We start from the raw sequence: 18,249 nt of genomic DNA on the forward strand, positions 1-18,249 counted from the left end.
AACAAAGGACAGTTCAGAATCAAGGATGACACCAAGGCAGCGAGCTTGTGGGGTGGGGTGGATTGTTGAGTTATCAACAGTGATAAAGAGATCAGATTGGTAACTGTTATTGGCCGGTGGAAATATAATTAATTCTGTTTTAGAAATATTAAGTTTCAGGTAGCGAGATGACATCCAAGATGAAATGGCAGAAATACATTCAGTGACACAGACCAATACAGATGGTGATAAATCTGGAGAGGATAGGTAGATTTGAGTATCATCCGCATACAGATGGTACTGAAATCCAAAAGAGCGGATTAGTTTGCCAAGAGAGGTGGTATAGATTGAGAATAGCAAAGGACCTAAGACAGAGCCTTGCGGTACTCCAACTGATAGAGGTAGCGAAGAGGAGGCAGAATCAGAAAAATAAACAGAAAAAGAGCGATCAGATAGGTAGGAAGAGAACCAAGAAAGAGCTGTGTCCTTAAGACCTAGGGATTGTAATGTTTGTACGAGAAGAGAGTGGTCAACAGTGTCAAAAGCAGCAGAGAGATCTAGAAGAATTAGGAGTGAGTAATGGCCTTTAGCCTTGGCAGTGACCAAATCATTTACTACCTTAGTCAGTGCTGTCTCTGTGGAGTGCTGGGAACAGAAGCAAGACTGAAGTGGGTCCAATAAGTTGTGGGTGTTAAGAAAGTGTGTGAGGCGGGTGTTAAGAAAGTGTGTGAGGCGGGTGTAGACAAGTCTCTCCAGTAGCTTGGAGGGACATGGGAGCTGGGAGATGGGACGGTAATTAGAGAGAGTGTTAGGGTCAGAATTTTGTTTTTTCAGAATGGGAGTAATCACTGCATGCTTGAACAGTGATGGAAAGATGCCAGTAGAAAGAGAGAGATTACAGATTTTAGTTAGGGTTGGAATGAGCACAGGAGACAGAGCTTTACTAATTTGTGAGGGTATAGGATCTAGAGGAGAGGTAATAGAGTAGGAGGATGAGAAGAGTGTAGATACTTCATCTTCATTTGTGGGGTCAAATGAAGAGAATGTGCCAGAGGGTTCAGGTAAAGGAATTGAGTAGGTCACTAGCTGAGGAAGAGAATAACATTTAATTTGCAGGCAAACCCGAGTACATCATGCACTGTACAAGAGAGCAGCTCTGATTGCTTAAATAGTACAGTGCATGAAAGCTGTGGAGGTCAGGTATATGGCTAAGTAGTCTCAAAGACTTATTGCAGGCATGGGAGGAGATAAAAATACATTTAGGACCACAGTTTGGTATGAAATTCTGATCAATTAAGCAAAATAATAACTAAATTACTGTTCACTAGAATATAGCTGGTTCCAATATTTTAGATGGAATGGGTGATTTTTTTTTTTTATAAATAAACAGTTCGCTTCTCTTTATGCATGGAACCTGAATCAATGAGGTGGGACATTTTATAACCAAATGTAAGTGATAGTGGAAATATTCAGGGTGGGATATGGGTGAGAGCACTAATTAAGACAAATCAAAAAAGTGCTGCAGAGGGAACTCCTACACTCAGATACAGTACCTGGTGCAGAAGACGAGGATGATGCAAGATCTGTACTCTTGGCAACATGTGTCTCTTTACTGCTCTCCAAAGATGGTACCTTCTCAGGTTCTTTTGCTTGGGGGTCAGTAGATGAAGGCTCTTCCATGCTGCTTTTAGCATCCTCTGTTTCTACATTAAAGTACACATTAGTCTACATGAGAAAATTAGATTGAATATATTGTTATTAACTACCCATCAATGCACAAAATGACAAGCAAAGCCTAAGGAGATATCTCACCTCGTGTCTGCCCTTTCTCAGTCACCTCTTGAGCCCCATCCTTCTCCAGTTTTGAGTTGGAATTCTGCTCCTTGTTACTCTCACTCTCACCTGCATTGATACCTTCTTCCAACTTCTCGCCTTCAGACAACACCTTGCTCAGCTCCACTTCCTCTTGTTTGGCTTTCAGCCGCTCCATTATTTCTTCTATGTATATATAGAGATTTCATTTTTTTTATATACCAAACCAAATAGAAAGCTCCACCTTGTAAAAATAGAACCGTGATAAAGGCAACATATGGGGCCAAATGTAATAGGGTGAGAGTTTAGAAAATGTGAGAGTTTAGCAGTAAACTCTCACATTGGTTGAGTTTTATCTTCAAAATGGGAAAACATCGGAATGAGATTTTAAATCGTGAGTGTTTTTTAAATCTAAAAAAACATGCAAGTTCGCTCTGTTACTTTGTTTTTGGACTCTATTACATTAGCAAAGTTTAAAAAGTGTCAGAAACTCTCACTTTTCTAAACTCTCACCCTATTACATTTGGCCCATGGTGACTAATCCTGTTAACCTTATATACCTACACTCAGGATATTGTAATGCTAACAAACAACTAAAGATCAAACATATTGCCATACATAACCATAGTTACGTGATAATAGGAAAAATGGAGAAAAAAAATGTAAATCCCTAGAATATACTATAGTGACAGCTCTATATCAGCCATATAATAAATGTTGTATACAAAATCACAGCAAGCTCATACCGTTGACTACCGATAAGTAGGATCGATTGTTCCCCTTTGCTTTATTTGTCAGCTCTTCAGTTATGTCCATATGTCGATGGATTTCTTCTTGTAGGTCCTCTAGAGTTTTATAGAGGTCAGCTTCATAGCAGGTCTTGTCCAGGCAATCCATTAACTCTTCAAGCTGCGGTTTTGTACTGTAGTACCAGATCTTCTTGGCCTTCTCCTTTTCAATGTCTTCTTCTCTACAAAGAAAATAGTTGCATCAGAAGATGAGCAAATAATCACATTGTAACCAGTGGTGAGCATTCGCAGCGCTTTCATATGTCTTAACGGACTGTAGTGTTCCCGCTAGGCTGTTTTAGCAGGATGCAATACCAATATGTGCCCTGCCCTTATGGCGGTGCCCAGCTAAATCTCAGTGTCCCGCAGGAGTGGGGAGTTGCAGGGAAACCATCACCGCCGGGTGAACTGATGACGTGCGCATACTCACAGCATCTGTTCACCCTGCAGGGAGCGCTTGGAGGCAGTCCAGCATCTCCGTGAGTGGTGGGCACGACCCACAGTGATGTAAAGGGGGAGCGTCTTAAGGACACACCTCCTTTCCAAGTGGCCACACCCCCTTTTCAGCATATGCTAAAGTCCCCTTTTCTTAGCCAGGCAACTCATGCTGAGTTGGGCATATATGTTTAGTGCATTATACACATACTTGGTACTTGCACCACCTTATGTTTGCAGAGATAGAGAAGTGCAAACCCAAACTAAGAAGAGTAAAGCATGTATGTAGTTGCGAACAGAGACAGACTTGCACAGAGGTGCATATTAACGCCTGTCAACAGGTGTTTCACTTGCATCTGCATGACAGCTGGTGTAAATACAATACTAATCATGCAACATTTTTGATTGGCGCATTGCAGATTAACTTCTGAAGTTTCTCTCTCATTCATACACAAGTAGGTTATGTTTTTATATGATGTAATTCACACTTAATGGCAAATTTGATTATCGCACTTAAGACAAATATTAAAAAATGTTTCTTGTGCTTATGACTCGGGTTAGGTATTAAGTGCATTTTATATAATCCTGGTGCACATGCTACTGGTGTGGAGTGGGAAGCATCTTTAGAGGTCTCATCATATAAGCATAAATACAGCTTTAATAGTTTTTTTATGCACATGTATTAAGCTCTGCATAATCCTCTTAAAGTTTAAATAATACAGAGTCGATAATTTAAGTTGCTTTAAAAAGCTTAAAAAACAGCAACAATGATTTGTATAGCATCTTTAAAATAAATAGAATTTATAAATTTTTGGCAAAATTAATCCTATATTTGTGTTATTAAACATGTATAAACATATTGTAACTGGTATTGAGATAAATAGTAAGGAAACATGATACATTTCTTGAAACTCCATTCTATGCACAGCTCTCACCACTGGCTAATGCGGGCAATACATCAGAGCCGCAATTCCCCGATTCCTCAACACTTATCAAAGGCCATCGATGATTGGCGATTCATTGGGGAATCGGGGAAATTCTGCATGTTTAAGTTCCCAGATTTGCCAATCCCTATCATTTTTAGGTCAGGATCGGCAACAAACGTGTTGGATTTCCCAGGTGCCCAGGCGTCGGAGGATCAGGGAATTGCGGTTCATTCTTCCTATTGTATAAAAGGTGCTTCTTGACTCCCCATGGTCAAAATGGCATTGCTGTAATTACTGCACAGGAGCCCTTTCATAGTATCACTATATATAGTCATCTCTGACATGACGACATTTTATCTGCTATAAAAAGAAACATAAGGCCCCATACATCAGCAATTGATTGCAGCAATTCTATAATTTGCAATCGATTGAAAAAGGTAAAGATTTTTATACACAATTGATTGAAAAAGGTAAAGATTTTTATACACAATCGATTGTGTATAAAAATCTTTGCAGATTTGCCACAATCGATTGCAAATTGGAGAATTGCTGCAATCAATTGTTGATGTATGGGGGCCTATACACTATAATGGACAAAAGTATTTGGCCACACCTGTTAATTATTGAATTGAGGTGTTTCAATCAGACCTGTTGCCACAGGTGTATAAAATCAAGCACCTAGCCATGCAGTCTCCATTTGCAAACATTTGTGATACAAAATAGGTTGTTCTGAAGAGCTCAGTGACTTCAAGCATGGTACTGTGATAGGATGCCATCTTTGCAATAAGATGATTTGTGAAATTTCGTCCCTGCTGGATATTCCATGGTTGAATGTAAGTGATATTATTAGAAAGTGGAAGCGTTTAGTAACAGCAGCAACTCAGCCACGAAGCTGAAAACCTGAAAACCATGTAAAATCACAGAGCAGGGTCAACGACTGCTAATGCACCTGGTGCGTAAAAGTCACCCACACACTGTTGATTCCATAGCTGAAGAGTTCTAAACTTCCACTGGCATTAATGTAATCACAAAAAGTGAGCGGCGGGAGCTTAGAGGAATGGGAAAACGTGTTCTGTGGAGTGACTAATCACACTTCTCTGTTTGGCAGTCAGATGGGCGAGTCTGGGTTTGGCGGATGCCGGGAGAACGTTACCAGCCTGACTGCATTGTGCCAACTGTGAAGTTTGGTGGAGGAGGGATAATGGTATGGGACTGTTTTTCAGGTTTTGGGCTAGGCACCTCATCTCCAGTGAAGAGCAATCTTAATGCTTCCGCATACCAAGACATTTTGGACAATGCTATGCTTCCAATTTTGTGGCAACAGTTTGGAGAACGCCCTTTTCTATTCCATGACTGTGCCCCAGTACACAAAGCAAGGACTATAAAGACATGGTTTGAGGAGTTCGGTGTGGAGGAACTTGACTGGCCTGCACAGAGCCCTGACCTCAACCCCATCGAGCACCTTTGGAGTGAACTGGAACTGAGATTGCGAGCCAGGCCTTCTCGTCCAACATCAGTATCTGACATTATAAATGCTCTACAGAATGAACGAGAACAAATTCACACAGAAATACTCTAAAATCTTGTAGAAAACCTTCCAAGAGGAGTGGAAGCTGTTATAGCTGCAAAAGGGGGACTAATTCCATATTAAAGTATATATATTTGAATACAATCTCATTACAGTCCCTGTTGGAGTAATGGTTAAACGTCCGAATCCTTTTGGCCATTTAGTGTCAACTGAGCTTCATTTTGGTGTTTGCCAATCATGTTAGTGAGAAGGAAATGGTAAGGAGCTGAACAAACGGTCACCGAAGAGGAAAATATAAATAAGTAAACAAAATTTTATATAATATATATGTGGCAAAGAGGGTAGTTTGCCACATCCTGATGTCCAGAACAGAACTCGCTCTTTAGGACAAGGAGCAGACAAGGTTAAGGATCCTGTTGTCTCCTTCAGGAAGGGTTTTAACACACAGCTGCATTACATGAGTATGATTGCTCAGGAGTGCGTGATGGATAAAAGGATTGTGGGATACGGTGGGCGGATCTTCCGGCGTTGACTAGCAGTCAGATGATAGTTAGGGCTGGTGGGGTATAGCTAGTGTCAGGAATCCATCTCATGTATGCAAGTGTGCTGTAACAATATTTGTAATAAGTAAAGAAGCCATCTGACATAACCGACAAGTGTGAAGAGTCGTTTGTTCGCACTCCGGTTTCTACATGTGGTGTCATTCGTTGGATTCTTCTGCCAGCTACGTTCCGCGTGGCAGAGACTAGACGCTGCTGGGTCAGTGAATGGGGTTAACCAGCCTGTAAAAATTGGTTTATTTGCACATGTAGAAAAGTTATGCAACGTTCAAATGTGTAACATCTATGCTGTGTCCTTAGAGAAATAAGTGAATATTTGCAAGCAAAAGCAGCTGTTTGTTAATTTGTTGCAGTAATAAGGGTTATTAAAAAAAAAAAAAAAAAAAAAATTTCTTCCTCTCTCTTCTCTGCCTTGTTAAGCCTGGGTATGGTGCAGTTAACCAAGCACAGGACAACTAGGGAGAAGTTGTTCCTGTGTGCAGTCTGTATAAACCGAAGCTTGTTTTTTGTGTATTGTTTCTTCTCAGGAGGTAATATGCAGAAGCTGTTGGCAGCTATAATTATATGAATGTCAGAAACATTGGCTTGTTTATGTATGTTAAGGGAGGCTCAATTTCTCTACTCCGTCGGCTCAGACAGCAAGATGGAGGAAATTCTCTGGGTCTTAACTAATGTAACCACTGCGCAACAGGCTCAGAAGGGCCAAATGCTAGCCGTCGCTGAGGCCCAGTTGTAGAGCAACAAATTGTTGCGAGCAGAGCTCAGTCAGCTCCAACTGGGTAAACAAGGGTCTGCCGTGATGCAGAGGATGACACCCTCAGACGACGTTGGAGGCCTTTCTGGTGAATAATGTAAATACCAGCAGTTCAGACCTTTCTCCAGAGGTAAGAGAGCAATTTTGCAGAAAGGGCAGAGACTTCAGGCGAAGGCCTAAGTCTAATCCAGTCTGTAAAACAAGATAAAACTCGGGAGAGTCAGAAGATGGTCGGATCTATTTTTCTGCTGGAGCACCAGTGAAAATAGGCTTGCCACACCCAATAATAGACCTTTGCCGAAACCGGCTTTCGAGTACAAATAATAAGCCATGATTTAGAGATTTACACAATGCCAATATTTACGCAGAGCGAGCAATTGTTAGCTATTGCACAAGTGCGAAAACCACACTGCACATGTGCAGCGATTGCATTGCGATTACTCTTGCAAAGAGGCTTCACTCGCAAGCTGAATGAAAAGTAGTTTGCATTTGAGGAAGTAATGTTAGGGGTGGTTACAAAAATACAGGCGTGTCTGACAGTTTACACACCGTTTCAGCGGGCATAAATTAGTCATTGCGATCTCCTTTGCAGCATGCGAGCTCTGCGTGTCAGGAGAGCTGCAGTCTTTTGAGGCAGGTCAGACTTGACTTACAAACTGCATGGCTGCACAATCTGCGTTGATGTTATCGATGTTTATGCTGTTGTACGTCACCAGGCGGAAATGAGAAGGCAGCAGTGGGTGTATCTATGCTCGACTAAGCATTGGAAGACATTAGCATATGTTAGCAAATGCGATCTATAACAGATTATAGTATGATTGCATTAGCGTAAATCTCGGAATCAGGCCCATAGAACGTACTATCGCAACAGAAAAACCACTAGACTACAAGAGGACTATTTCAATAGTCACCTCATCGAAGCTAGTCAAGTGAGATCCAGGTATAGACAAAGGCTTCGAGACAGAAGATACTGACAATTGTCCAAGATCCGCGTACCAAGCTTGGCATGGCCAGTCTGGAGCAACCAGGATGGCTGAGCCGCCCTCAGTGTTAACTTTGTCGACGAAAATTTTGACAGAACGTAATCGTCGACTACATATTGATGACTGAAATGTATTAAATTTTAAATAAGTGACTAAGGCTAAATTCAAAATCCTTGTTAATATCAACACTGGTTCTAACAAACTTAAGGCACTAATTTGTATAACACATTCTCACTACTGAGCCTAGATTACTAGAAACTAGCGTTCCCGCTAGGCTGTTTTAGCGGGGCACGGCGCCCTGCCCTCCAGAAGGAGGGCAAAAAGCGCCCTGCCCTCACAGCCTGCGGGTGCCGTCTTCACCCGCGGGTCGCAGTGTCCCGTGGGTGGAGAATTGTGCAGTGACCCGGTCACCGCCGGAGAATAGACGCCGGGCGCATGCGCCCAGCATCTATTCTCACTGTCCACAGCGCTTGGGGGCTGCCCGGCGTGTTCGTAAGTGCTGGGCACGCCCCCAAGTATGACGAAAAGGGGACGCGTCTTATAGACACGCCCCCTTTTCATGGCCACACCCCATTTTCAGGCGCGCGCGCATAAAGTTGCCCTCTCTAGCTCCGGCGCCCTGCCTGCCGCCGGAGCTAGAGTGAACACTAGAAACATATCTATGGAGGCCAGAAATTCCTCTTCCTTAATGGAACAAATGGTTGAACTTGAATTTTTCCAAGTGGAGATAAGTATTTAACCCACTGAGGTTGAGAATGGGACGAAATGACCCGTCTGGTTTGTCTACCAAGAAAAGACTGGAGAGAACCCCAGGCCTTGCTGTAGTACAGGAACCAGTATAATTACTCCGGAATCAGAAAGCGTAGAAAATGCCGCCATTCTGCAAACATCTACAGGTAGAGGAGTGGAAAAGAATCTTTATGGAAGGACCCTAAAAATCTAAAAAAGTGTAACCTCTGGTTACTAATTAACATATCCAAAAATCCGGGTTGGATTGAAACCAAGGTTCCCGGAATTTAAGTAAGCGGCCTCCCACCAGGCTGGGCTTTCCCTGACATGGCCGCATCTGATGCGTCAGAAACACCCACTAGACGGCTGCAGGAAGCGAATATCAGAGGGATATTCCGAATCCTCTGCACACGCAGCTCCCCCACCTGTGTGTCCTGATCACTGCTGGTCACAATGATTGGGACCCAGCGGCGTCACCCCCCTCCCAGCGCTGCTGCAATGGCAGCAGTGAACTCCATATAAGAAGCAGCCGCGCCTGCTCGGTGTCTTGATCACTTTGGCCAGCAGTGATCGGGAAGCCAGCATCTTCCCGCCCAGCGCGGCTGCAGGGCAGCCGTCACCTACATGTAAAGCAGCCGCTGCAGTGACTGTCCACCCGCCAACCACCTCCACCTCCTCCGTTGGGCTGCTGTCTCGCAAGTCGCAGCCAACTATCGCCGACTCCTCGTGGCTGTGGGCAAAGCCCACATCCTCCTGATTCCTCCCAGCCAGCAGCTCCGCATCTTCTGCCTCCCTTGTACCCGATCTGCTGGCCAGTGATCGGGCAGTACAGACAACATTGTATGTATTTATGTATGTATGTATGTATGTATGTACACACACACACACACTAGGGATGGCCAGTGACCATCAATGGTTTGCAAACCATCGATGGTGTATGACCAAAAACAAGTGGTTTGGCCATCTGACGTGCACCGATGCTGCACATCGTTGGCAGCCCCTAATCAATGTTAAGGAAACATCAATAGCTGCAGTCTCAAATAATCAATGAAGTTTTTATCGATGGTTGCCCAATTGACCATCGGTGGTACACCTGTCAATAGCTATCATTACAGTATACCATCAAAATTGCAGTTGGCTTTCCTAAAACCCAAACTGATTTAGCATACAGTATACCCCCTATATAACCCCTCCCAGTTTGAGGTGTCTTTCAGGTCATAATCCAATTCTCCTTCTTCCTGTGAAGAGGTATCTGAAGCATCTTCTTCCGGAAAATCCACTGAGTAATGGCTTGAACGTCTCTTAGCGGCTTTGGCCCCTGCTCACGTTACCATATTATTTAGGGAAGTTGCCAGCTGAGCAAGACATCGTCCCATATCCCGGTCCCAAATGGGCTCTACCGAGAGATCAGACAAAGTAGGATCTTCAGCACAGGGTAACATATAATTTGCCTGAGAGTGCCGTAATTCACCTATGGCCTAAGCCATAGACCTGGCCCAATCAGGCATAACTGACTGTTCAGCCGAACATCATGGTAATGAATCCCTGTGAACATCCAGCACAGAGCGACCCTGGGTCTGTACCTTTTGGTAATTTTTTCTCACATTTCGTACAAGTATAAACAGTTAGTGATCCCAGTTTTTTTGAACCTTTGTCTGGATTCTCCATACTGAGAGAGAAAGACAAATCTAACCAATAGAGATAGCTACCTAAATTCCTCTAGAAAAAGTAGCACTGCTTGACTAGAAAAAAAACCAAAGGAGGGTTTTTTATTTTGTTTTTTCAACAATCACTGCTTGTGAATAATAGAAAAAAATAAGAGACTAAATAAGACTCTAAATCACCTAACTGTTTAAATGCAAAAAACCACGGACTCCTTGAAGTTCACATTTACTTGCAAAAAACCAAAGGCAAACAAACAAATAATCTTTAGTATAACCATGTAGGTTACTGCCTAGATACCTGAGAAACAGTGCAGTAAGTGTAGTTTGGTGACTATCCCAAAAGACATCTTTAGAGTGGGATACAGGGTTACACACAAACCTCTATTCTATTTAACTCCCTCTCTGCTTGTGCTTGTCACCTGTTGCCAGGAACTAAGCACCCAATCGAAATAGCAAAATAAAGAAATTAAACTAAAAACTAGGTCCTTAGCTAGTGCCTTACTCCAAGGCACTAAAAACAAGACCGAGGTCCTAATGAAAGGGGAGGGGTTATGTAGGGGGTGGGAGACAGTTTTAATTAGTTAGTGCCCAACTCCACGCCTCAGTATGTATAATCCAGAACTAATGGCATCCCACAGATGGATGAAAAAGGAAAGTCAGTATAGAAAATCTCTATAAAGTGCAAAGTACTCCTATACACTTTACAAACAAACATGCATAAAAGTATGGGCAAATGCTGCTCAACAACCAAGCCTTGACAGGGCAGGTAGGACCTTAAATATAAAGTGACTGGTTGGAATGAGGTATACAGGGAGGCAGCCCTGGTGCTCCCCTGTGTAGCTGAGGCAGGCAATAATGTAAAATGGCTGCCCAGTGTTGCAGAGAGGGAGGAGAGAAAGGAGATTACATAATGGTGGATATCCTGCATGAGGAGATGCACCAAGGGTTGGGGAAGAAGCCAATAGAGGCTATACGCCCCGTATAACTTAAACCCCCAAAGACATTGCCAACACTAATTTATGGAGCCCCATTGCCATTATATATGCCCTGGTGGTCTAGCAGGGGTGCAAAGACAACCTGGCCCCCACTGTCAGTAGCGCCGGTGGCCTCCCTCACTGGCAGTAACAGCTGCTCAGGACGCGGCTGTGGCCAGATGACCTCGCCTAGCCAGGCAATCACGGATTGATTTTGATTGCACTGGATCCCTCTTACTGTCAGTAACCGCCTGTTACTGACTCCGCCCACTGCGTCGTGGACTTATAACACGCTACATTAACAAAACTCCTACACCGCTGATTGGAATCACTTCTTCCAGGCTCCTACTTTGGCACCTGGAACCACTTACTGCTGGGTATGCGTGGACACGCCGCTGCCACACCTCCTGATGGGTGTCTGCTGAGTGCCACTGATCCCTTAAAATGGACCAGGCCCTGCACAATAGCTGGCAGAGGGCTTCAGTTTGGAGACACTAGGCACAATTCCAGAACAGCCGGAGAACGGAATAGCGTTTGGGGCAATTCTGTTGTCACAGGATACAGATGCAGTCATCTTAGAGGCAAAATGTTTATTGCTCCAAACGTCTTCAAAAAGACTCTTCCCCTTTGCAAGTATTAGTTGGTGGTACAGCATAAAGATGTTGACAGCAGTACAACTCTTTTTGATGTCACTGAAGATATATATTGCATCCGGAAAGTATTCACATCGCTTCTCTTTTTCCACATTTTTTTATGTTACAGCCTTATTGCAAAATGGAATAAATTCATTTTTGTCCGCAAAACTCTACACACAATACCCCATAATGACAACGTGTAAAAAGTTTTTTTGAGATAATAATAAAAAAAAAAACCTAAGAAATCACATGTACATAAGTATTCACAACCTTACCGTGCTCAATACTTTGTTGATGCACCTTTGGCAGTAATTACAGCCTCAAGTCTTTTTGAATATGATGCCACGAGCTTGGCACACCTATCTTTGGTCAGTTTTGCCCATTACTCTTTGCAGCACCTCTCAAGCTCCATCAGGTTGGATGGGAAGCGTCGGTACACAGCCATTTTCAGATGATATCTCCAGAGATGTTCAATTGGATTCAAGTCTGGGCTCTGGCTGGGCCACTCAAAGACATTCACAGAGTTGTCCTGAAGCCACTCCTTTGATATCAGGGCTGTGTGTTTAGGGTCGTTGTCCTGCTGAAAGATGAACCGTCGCCCCAGTCTGAGGTCAAGAGCACTCTGGAGCAGGTTTTCATCCAGGATGTCTCTGTACATTGCTGCTTTCCCTCTATCCCGAAAAGTCTCCCAGGTCCTGCCACTGAAAAACATCTCTACAGCATGATGCTGCCACCACGCTTCACTGTAGGGATGGTATTGGCCTGGTGATGACGGGTGCCTGGTTTCCTCCAAACATAACGCCTGGTATTCACGCCAAAGTGTTCAATCTTTGTCTCTCATGGTCTGAGTGCCTTTCAGGTGCATTTTGGCAAACTCCAGGTGGGCTGCCATGTCCTTTTTACTAAGAAGTGGCTTCCATCTGGCCACTCTACCATACAGGCCTGATTGGTGGATTGCTGCAGAGATGGTTGTCCTTCTGGAAGGTTCTCCTCTCTCCACAGAGGAATGCTGTAGCTCTGACAGATTGACCATCGGGTTCTTGGTCACCTCCTTGACTAGGGCCCTTCTCCCCCGATCGCTCAGTTTAGACGGCTGACCAACTCTAGGTGGTTCCGAACTTCTTCCATTTACGGATGATGGAGGCCACTGTGCTCATTGGGACCTTCAAAGCAGCAGATATTTTTCTGTACCCTTCCCCAGATTTGTGCCTCGAGACAATCCTGTCTCGGAGGTCTACAGACAATTCCTTTGACTTCATCCTTGGTTTGTGCTCTGACATGCACTATCAAGTGTGGGACTTTATATAGACAGGTGTATGCCTTTCAAAATCATGTCCAATCAACTGAATTTACCACAGGTGGACTCCAATTAAGCTGTAGGAACATCTCAAGGATGATCAGTGGAAACAGGATGCACCCGAGCTTCATGGTAAAGGCCGTGAATACTTATGTACATGTGATTTCTTAGCGGTTTTTTTTTCCCCTTATTAAATTTGCAAAAATCTCAAAAAAACTTTTTACACGTTGTCATTATGGGATATTGTGTGTAGAATTTTGAAGACAAAAATTAATTTATTCAATTTTGGAATAAGGCTGTAACATAACAAAATGTGGAGAAAGTGAAGCATTGTGAATACGTTCCGGATGCACTGTACATCAAACAGTGCTCGCATGCCTCCTTTTATCCTGATCCAAATCACAATACCGCAGGGGGTAAGTCCGCCCTGTGGTTTTTACCCAATCAAGTTAAGTGCATGTGCCTGGCATGCACAAGGTATGCTCACCTTTAACAATGTCCCTAAAAGGAAAGGGATAGCGGTCACTCCTATGTGCCTGAGCCTACCTGCAGTGACCATCGACGCCCTGGAGCCGTCACATCTGGAATGGGGGAAAGTTCCCTCCAAAATGTACTAGGATTCTGTTAGGGGCACTTAGCTACCTCCTCTACCCAAATCTGGGCTCCAGGACAAGGCAGACAGGACCCCCAGCCAGCAGTTACCTGGACACCAAGGGGACTTAGGGTTAGGCACCCTACCCAGGGAATCGGTATGAAATACCGCCGGCCGCATGGCCGGTGGTAAGATTCCCGGCAGCGCCTGTCCGACAAAAGCAGAGTTCCCGGAAGCGGAAGCCCGACAGCGCTGGAAATCCCGATCGTCGATAGGTAAGTACTTACTAACATAACCCCTAACCCTACTTAGGGGTGCCTAACCCTAAATCCCCCTCTAAGTGCCTAACCCTAACCCCCCCCCTTCCCCGCTGCCTAAACTTAAGTCCCCCGCGGGGGTGCCTAACCCTAAGTCCCCCCCGGGTGCCCTAAACCTAACCTCCCCCCCCCCCCCCCCGCGGCTGTCCACTCACGGCGTCCGGCATCCCTTCGATCGGGATGCCAGGCGATTGTCTCCCGGCGTCGGGAAAGTGTCAGGCATCTCCATCTAGACGCCCGGGATATGATAGTCGGGAACCCTAAGGGAGGGCAAGGGTTAGGGGGGGAGGAGAAGGTTATGGATGTCTTACTTACCTGCCCTGTCGGGATCTGCGCTGTTCGGGCTGCCAGTGTCGAGATTTGAAACGCCGGGCTCACGTCCGGCGGTCATTCATACCGATCCCCTCTGAGAGTCAGAGGACAGAGACATTATATTATAAATATATATATATATATATATATATATATATAGCGTTCCCGCTAGGCTGTTTTAGCGGGGCGCGGCACCCTGCCCTCCCTCTGGAGGGCAAAAATCACCCTGCCCTCCAGGAGGAGGGCAAAAAGCGCCCTGCCCTCACAGCCTGCGGGAGCCGTTCTCACCCGCGGGACGCAGTGTCCCGCGGGTGGAGAAACATGCGGTGACCCGGTCACCGCCGGAGAATAGACGCCAGGCGCATGCGCCCGGCATATATTCTCCCTGTCTGCAGGGCTTGGGGGCTGCCCGGCGTGTCCGTAAGTGCCGGGCACGCCCCCAAGAGTGACGAAAAGGGGACACGTCTTATAGACACGCCCCCTTTTCCGATGACCACGTCCCCTTCGGCGCGCGCACGGGCATGCCCTCTCTAGCTCCGGCGCCCTGCCTCCCGCCGGAGCTAGAGGGAACACTATATATATATATATATATATATATATATATATATATATACATACATACACACACACATATATACCAGTCCTCCAAGTACAGAAGGAGGCGGCACTCATCCGGACTTATTCAAGAAATAAGGTGCATGTTTCGTTTCAGAGCCGGAACGGCTTTGTCATCAGGGTGCAGAAGTGTAACCTGATGACAAAGCCGTTCCGACTTTGAAACGTTGGCTGATTACAACATACACCTTATATCTTGAATAAGTCCTGATGAGTGCCGCCTCCTTCTGCACTTGGAAGACTGGTCTGTTGCAAACTGCACATAGAAAGACACCTCGGCATTTAATTCTGTGTCTGGATTGCCCGTCTACATGCAATTTATAATATATATATATACACATACACATACATATATACATACATATATACATACATACATACATACATACACACATACAGGGTTCATAGCATTCACGCTATGCTTTTTTTAGCGGGGCGCAGCGACCGTTTTCGAAACGCCAAAATGCACCCTGTCCTTATGGCGGCGCCCTGCTGAAACAGCCTGCCGGGGGTGCCGGCCTCACCCGTGGGCTACAGTGGGGGGAATGGGGAGATTGTGGTGCATGCGCACGGCGTCTATCAACAGTGAAGGGAGAGCTTGGGGGTAGCCCAGCATGTCAGTAAATGCTGGGCATACCCACAAGAATTATGAAAAGGGGGCATCTTAAGGAAACGCCCCCTATGTCTTGGCCACAGAGCCTTTTTGGGCACGTATGAGAATGCCCTTTTTACAGTCTGACGTCATGTCCCGCGCTGGACTTAGAAGGAACACTAGGTTCATAAGCCAAATTAATATACCATTCTTAAACATAATAACCAAGTTTCGCCCTTCTTTGCAATATATCTACCACCCAAAAACCAGTTGGCTTTCCTAAAACACAAAATGATTTAGCATACAGTATAACAGTCCCTTAAAATGTGACTACAGGTTGAGTCTCCCATATCCAAATATTCCGAAATATTGAATTTTTTTTGGCATGGCTGAGATAATGAAACTTTTGATTTTTGATGGTTCAATGTACACGAACTTTGTCTAAGGCACAAATTATTTAAAATATTGTATACAATTACCGTTAGGCTGTGTGTATAAGGTGTATATGAAACATAAATTAATTTAATTTCTGTAAACAAACTTTGTTTGAGCCACAAAATTATTGAATATATTGTATAAAATTACCTGCAGGCTGTGTGTATATTTGGGTCCTATTCCCAAGATATTTCATTTTGGTATGCAATTATTCCAAAATACGGAATATTCAATTATCAAAAATACCCCTGGTCCCAAGCATTTTGGATATGGGAGACTCAACCTGTAGCACTTATTTCACAGGAACTGGTAAACTGCATTCATCATTCAAACCAGTTTGGCTTTCCCAATCTTAACACCTTCAGTTCTTAGGAAGTTCCACAATAAGGAAATTCTTAAAAACAAACCACTTTTTCCCCCAAACCTGCTGGATAATTTAAATAGAGACACACAGCAGACTCACTAGCATGCATTTCAAAGAAAAGGCTTGTTCAGTCAGTACCAAACCCCAACTGCTAGGCTAGGGCAATTACCAAAGGTCTTCCTACATTACAAATGTCCTATGAACAATGCCTTATAAAACAAGATAGTTTTGAAACCTTCCTGTAACTATTATGTAGTAGTCTATATATTTAAAAATGCATTTCCGCAACTGCACACAGTGCATTAAATATAACATGTTAAGACACATTATTACATATACGTGTACAGTACATGGTGCCCAGCGCCAGTAAAACATTTGAAATTGGTGCTCTGCACCTATACAGCCATGGCCAAAAATGTTGAGAATGACACAAGTATTGGTTTTCAAAGTTCGCTGCTTCAGTTTTTATGATGGCAATGATTGATCAGATGAATTGCAATTAATTGCAAAGTCCCTCTTTGCCATGACAATGAACTTAATAACAAAAACAACATTTCCACTGCATTTCAGCCCTGCCACAAAAGGACCAGCTGACATCATGTCAGTGATTCTCTCGTTAACACAGGTGAGTGTTGACGAGGACAAGGCTGGAGATCACTCTGTCATGCTGATTGAGTAAAGGTGCGTATCCACTACCCAATTATACAGTGCGATTGAACAATAAGGAGAGATAGAGGAGATCACCCCAGGCAAGTAGTTAAGGTAATGAAGTGGAATATTCTGCAAAGGCCGAGTCAATCATCTGATCTCAACCCGATTGAGCATGCATTTCACTTGCTGAAGACAGAACTAAAGGTGCCCACACACATACCGACTTTTCATCCAATTTGGCCGATTTCGTGTCGTGACGACAGATCATGTAAAAAAATGGCCAAATCATTAGTTTCTACTCTTGATCAGGATGCCGATGCTCGTCCCCGCTCGTCGTACCTCGCATCTTCAGATCTGCCGTGCTGTAGGGCAGATTAGCCAATCTGGGATACAATGCACTGGCTGCAAGATATATCTTGAGTCGGATTGGACATTTTTAAGTCCAAATCGTGACCACGACTGCCTGGGGAGAGTTCAGGGGAAATAGTGTACATCGGCTGATTGGGAGCAAGTCGGTATGTGTGTGGGCACCTTAAAGGCAGAAAGACCCATGAACAAACAACAACTGAAGACAGCTGCAATAAAGGCCTGATAAAGCATAACAAAATGATGATACTCCTGTGCTGTGCTCAATACTCTAAGCCTGAACCCAGCATCTGAAGTGATGAAGGAATCAAAGCAATGTGGGCTGAAGACCACATGGCTGCACTGCAAAGCTGTTCAGCTGATGTGCCAAGCCTAGTTGCACAAGTCCCGACCAATCTGGTGGAATGAGCACACTCCGAGGCCAGGCCAGTTGGTCCGCCAAAATATAGGCATGGCGGATAGTGTAGAGGGCTTAAGTCTTTTGGGGGCAAGACAGCCCTATTTGTTGAAGTCGTACAGAACAAATAGGAATCAGATTTTCAGATATCCTGTGTCCGATTTACATAAACATGGAGGGCCCAAATTACATCCAGGGAGGCCAACTCCGGAGAACAGTCACGAACGGAAAAGGAGGGTGCCACAACTTCCTGATTAATGTGGAAATGGGCCATGACCTTCAGAAGGCATGTCCTGAGAACCGCCCGATCCGGGTGAAAGATAAGGGAGAGCAATGGGGTTACGCACTCAAAAAAAAGAGAGACTGACCGGGCCAAGGTAAAAGCGAGTAGGAAGACCATTTTCAGGGTAAGCCAACCGAGAGTCCACCGTTTCCAAAGGTTCAAAGGGGGAAGTCAAAATGGGAGTCAACACAAAAGGAAGATCTCACGGGAACAACGGAGTAACGAACGGTGGTTGAAGGTGAAGCACACCTTGTAGAAAAG

At 44.5% G+C, this 18,249-nt stretch overlaps 1 protein-coding gene across 5 annotated transcripts in view; it reads right to left on the bottom strand.

Moving 5' to 3' along the window:
* The window catches only part of BPTF (bromodomain PHD finger transcription factor), a 154,667-nt gene that overhangs the window by 107,312 nt on the left and 29,106 nt on the right, over positions 1–18,249 (bottom strand). For 4 of the 5 annotated variants that reach the window (XM_088468526.1, XM_088468529.1, XM_088468523.1 and 1 more), the window contains exons 3-5: positions 2,538–2,761; positions 1,792–1,977; positions 1,533–1,682 (exon numbers count right to left, since the gene is read on the bottom strand). In XM_088468526.1, the coding sequence (XP_088324652.1) occupies positions 1,533–1,682; positions 1,792–1,977; positions 2,538–2,761 (560 nt within the window). The remainder of the gene's footprint in view (positions 1–1,532; positions 1,683–1,791; positions 1,978–2,537; positions 2,762–18,249) is intronic. The other variant, XM_088468524.1, reaches the window with a different exon arrangement.

Source organism: Taudactylus pleione, unplaced genomic scaffold (assembly GCF_031769625.1).
Source record: "Taudactylus pleione unplaced genomic scaffold, aTauple2 ptg000012l, whole genome shotgun sequence".
In the NCBI taxonomy this organism is placed as follows: domain Eukaryota; kingdom Metazoa; phylum Chordata; class Amphibia; order Anura; family Myobatrachidae; genus Taudactylus; species Taudactylus pleione.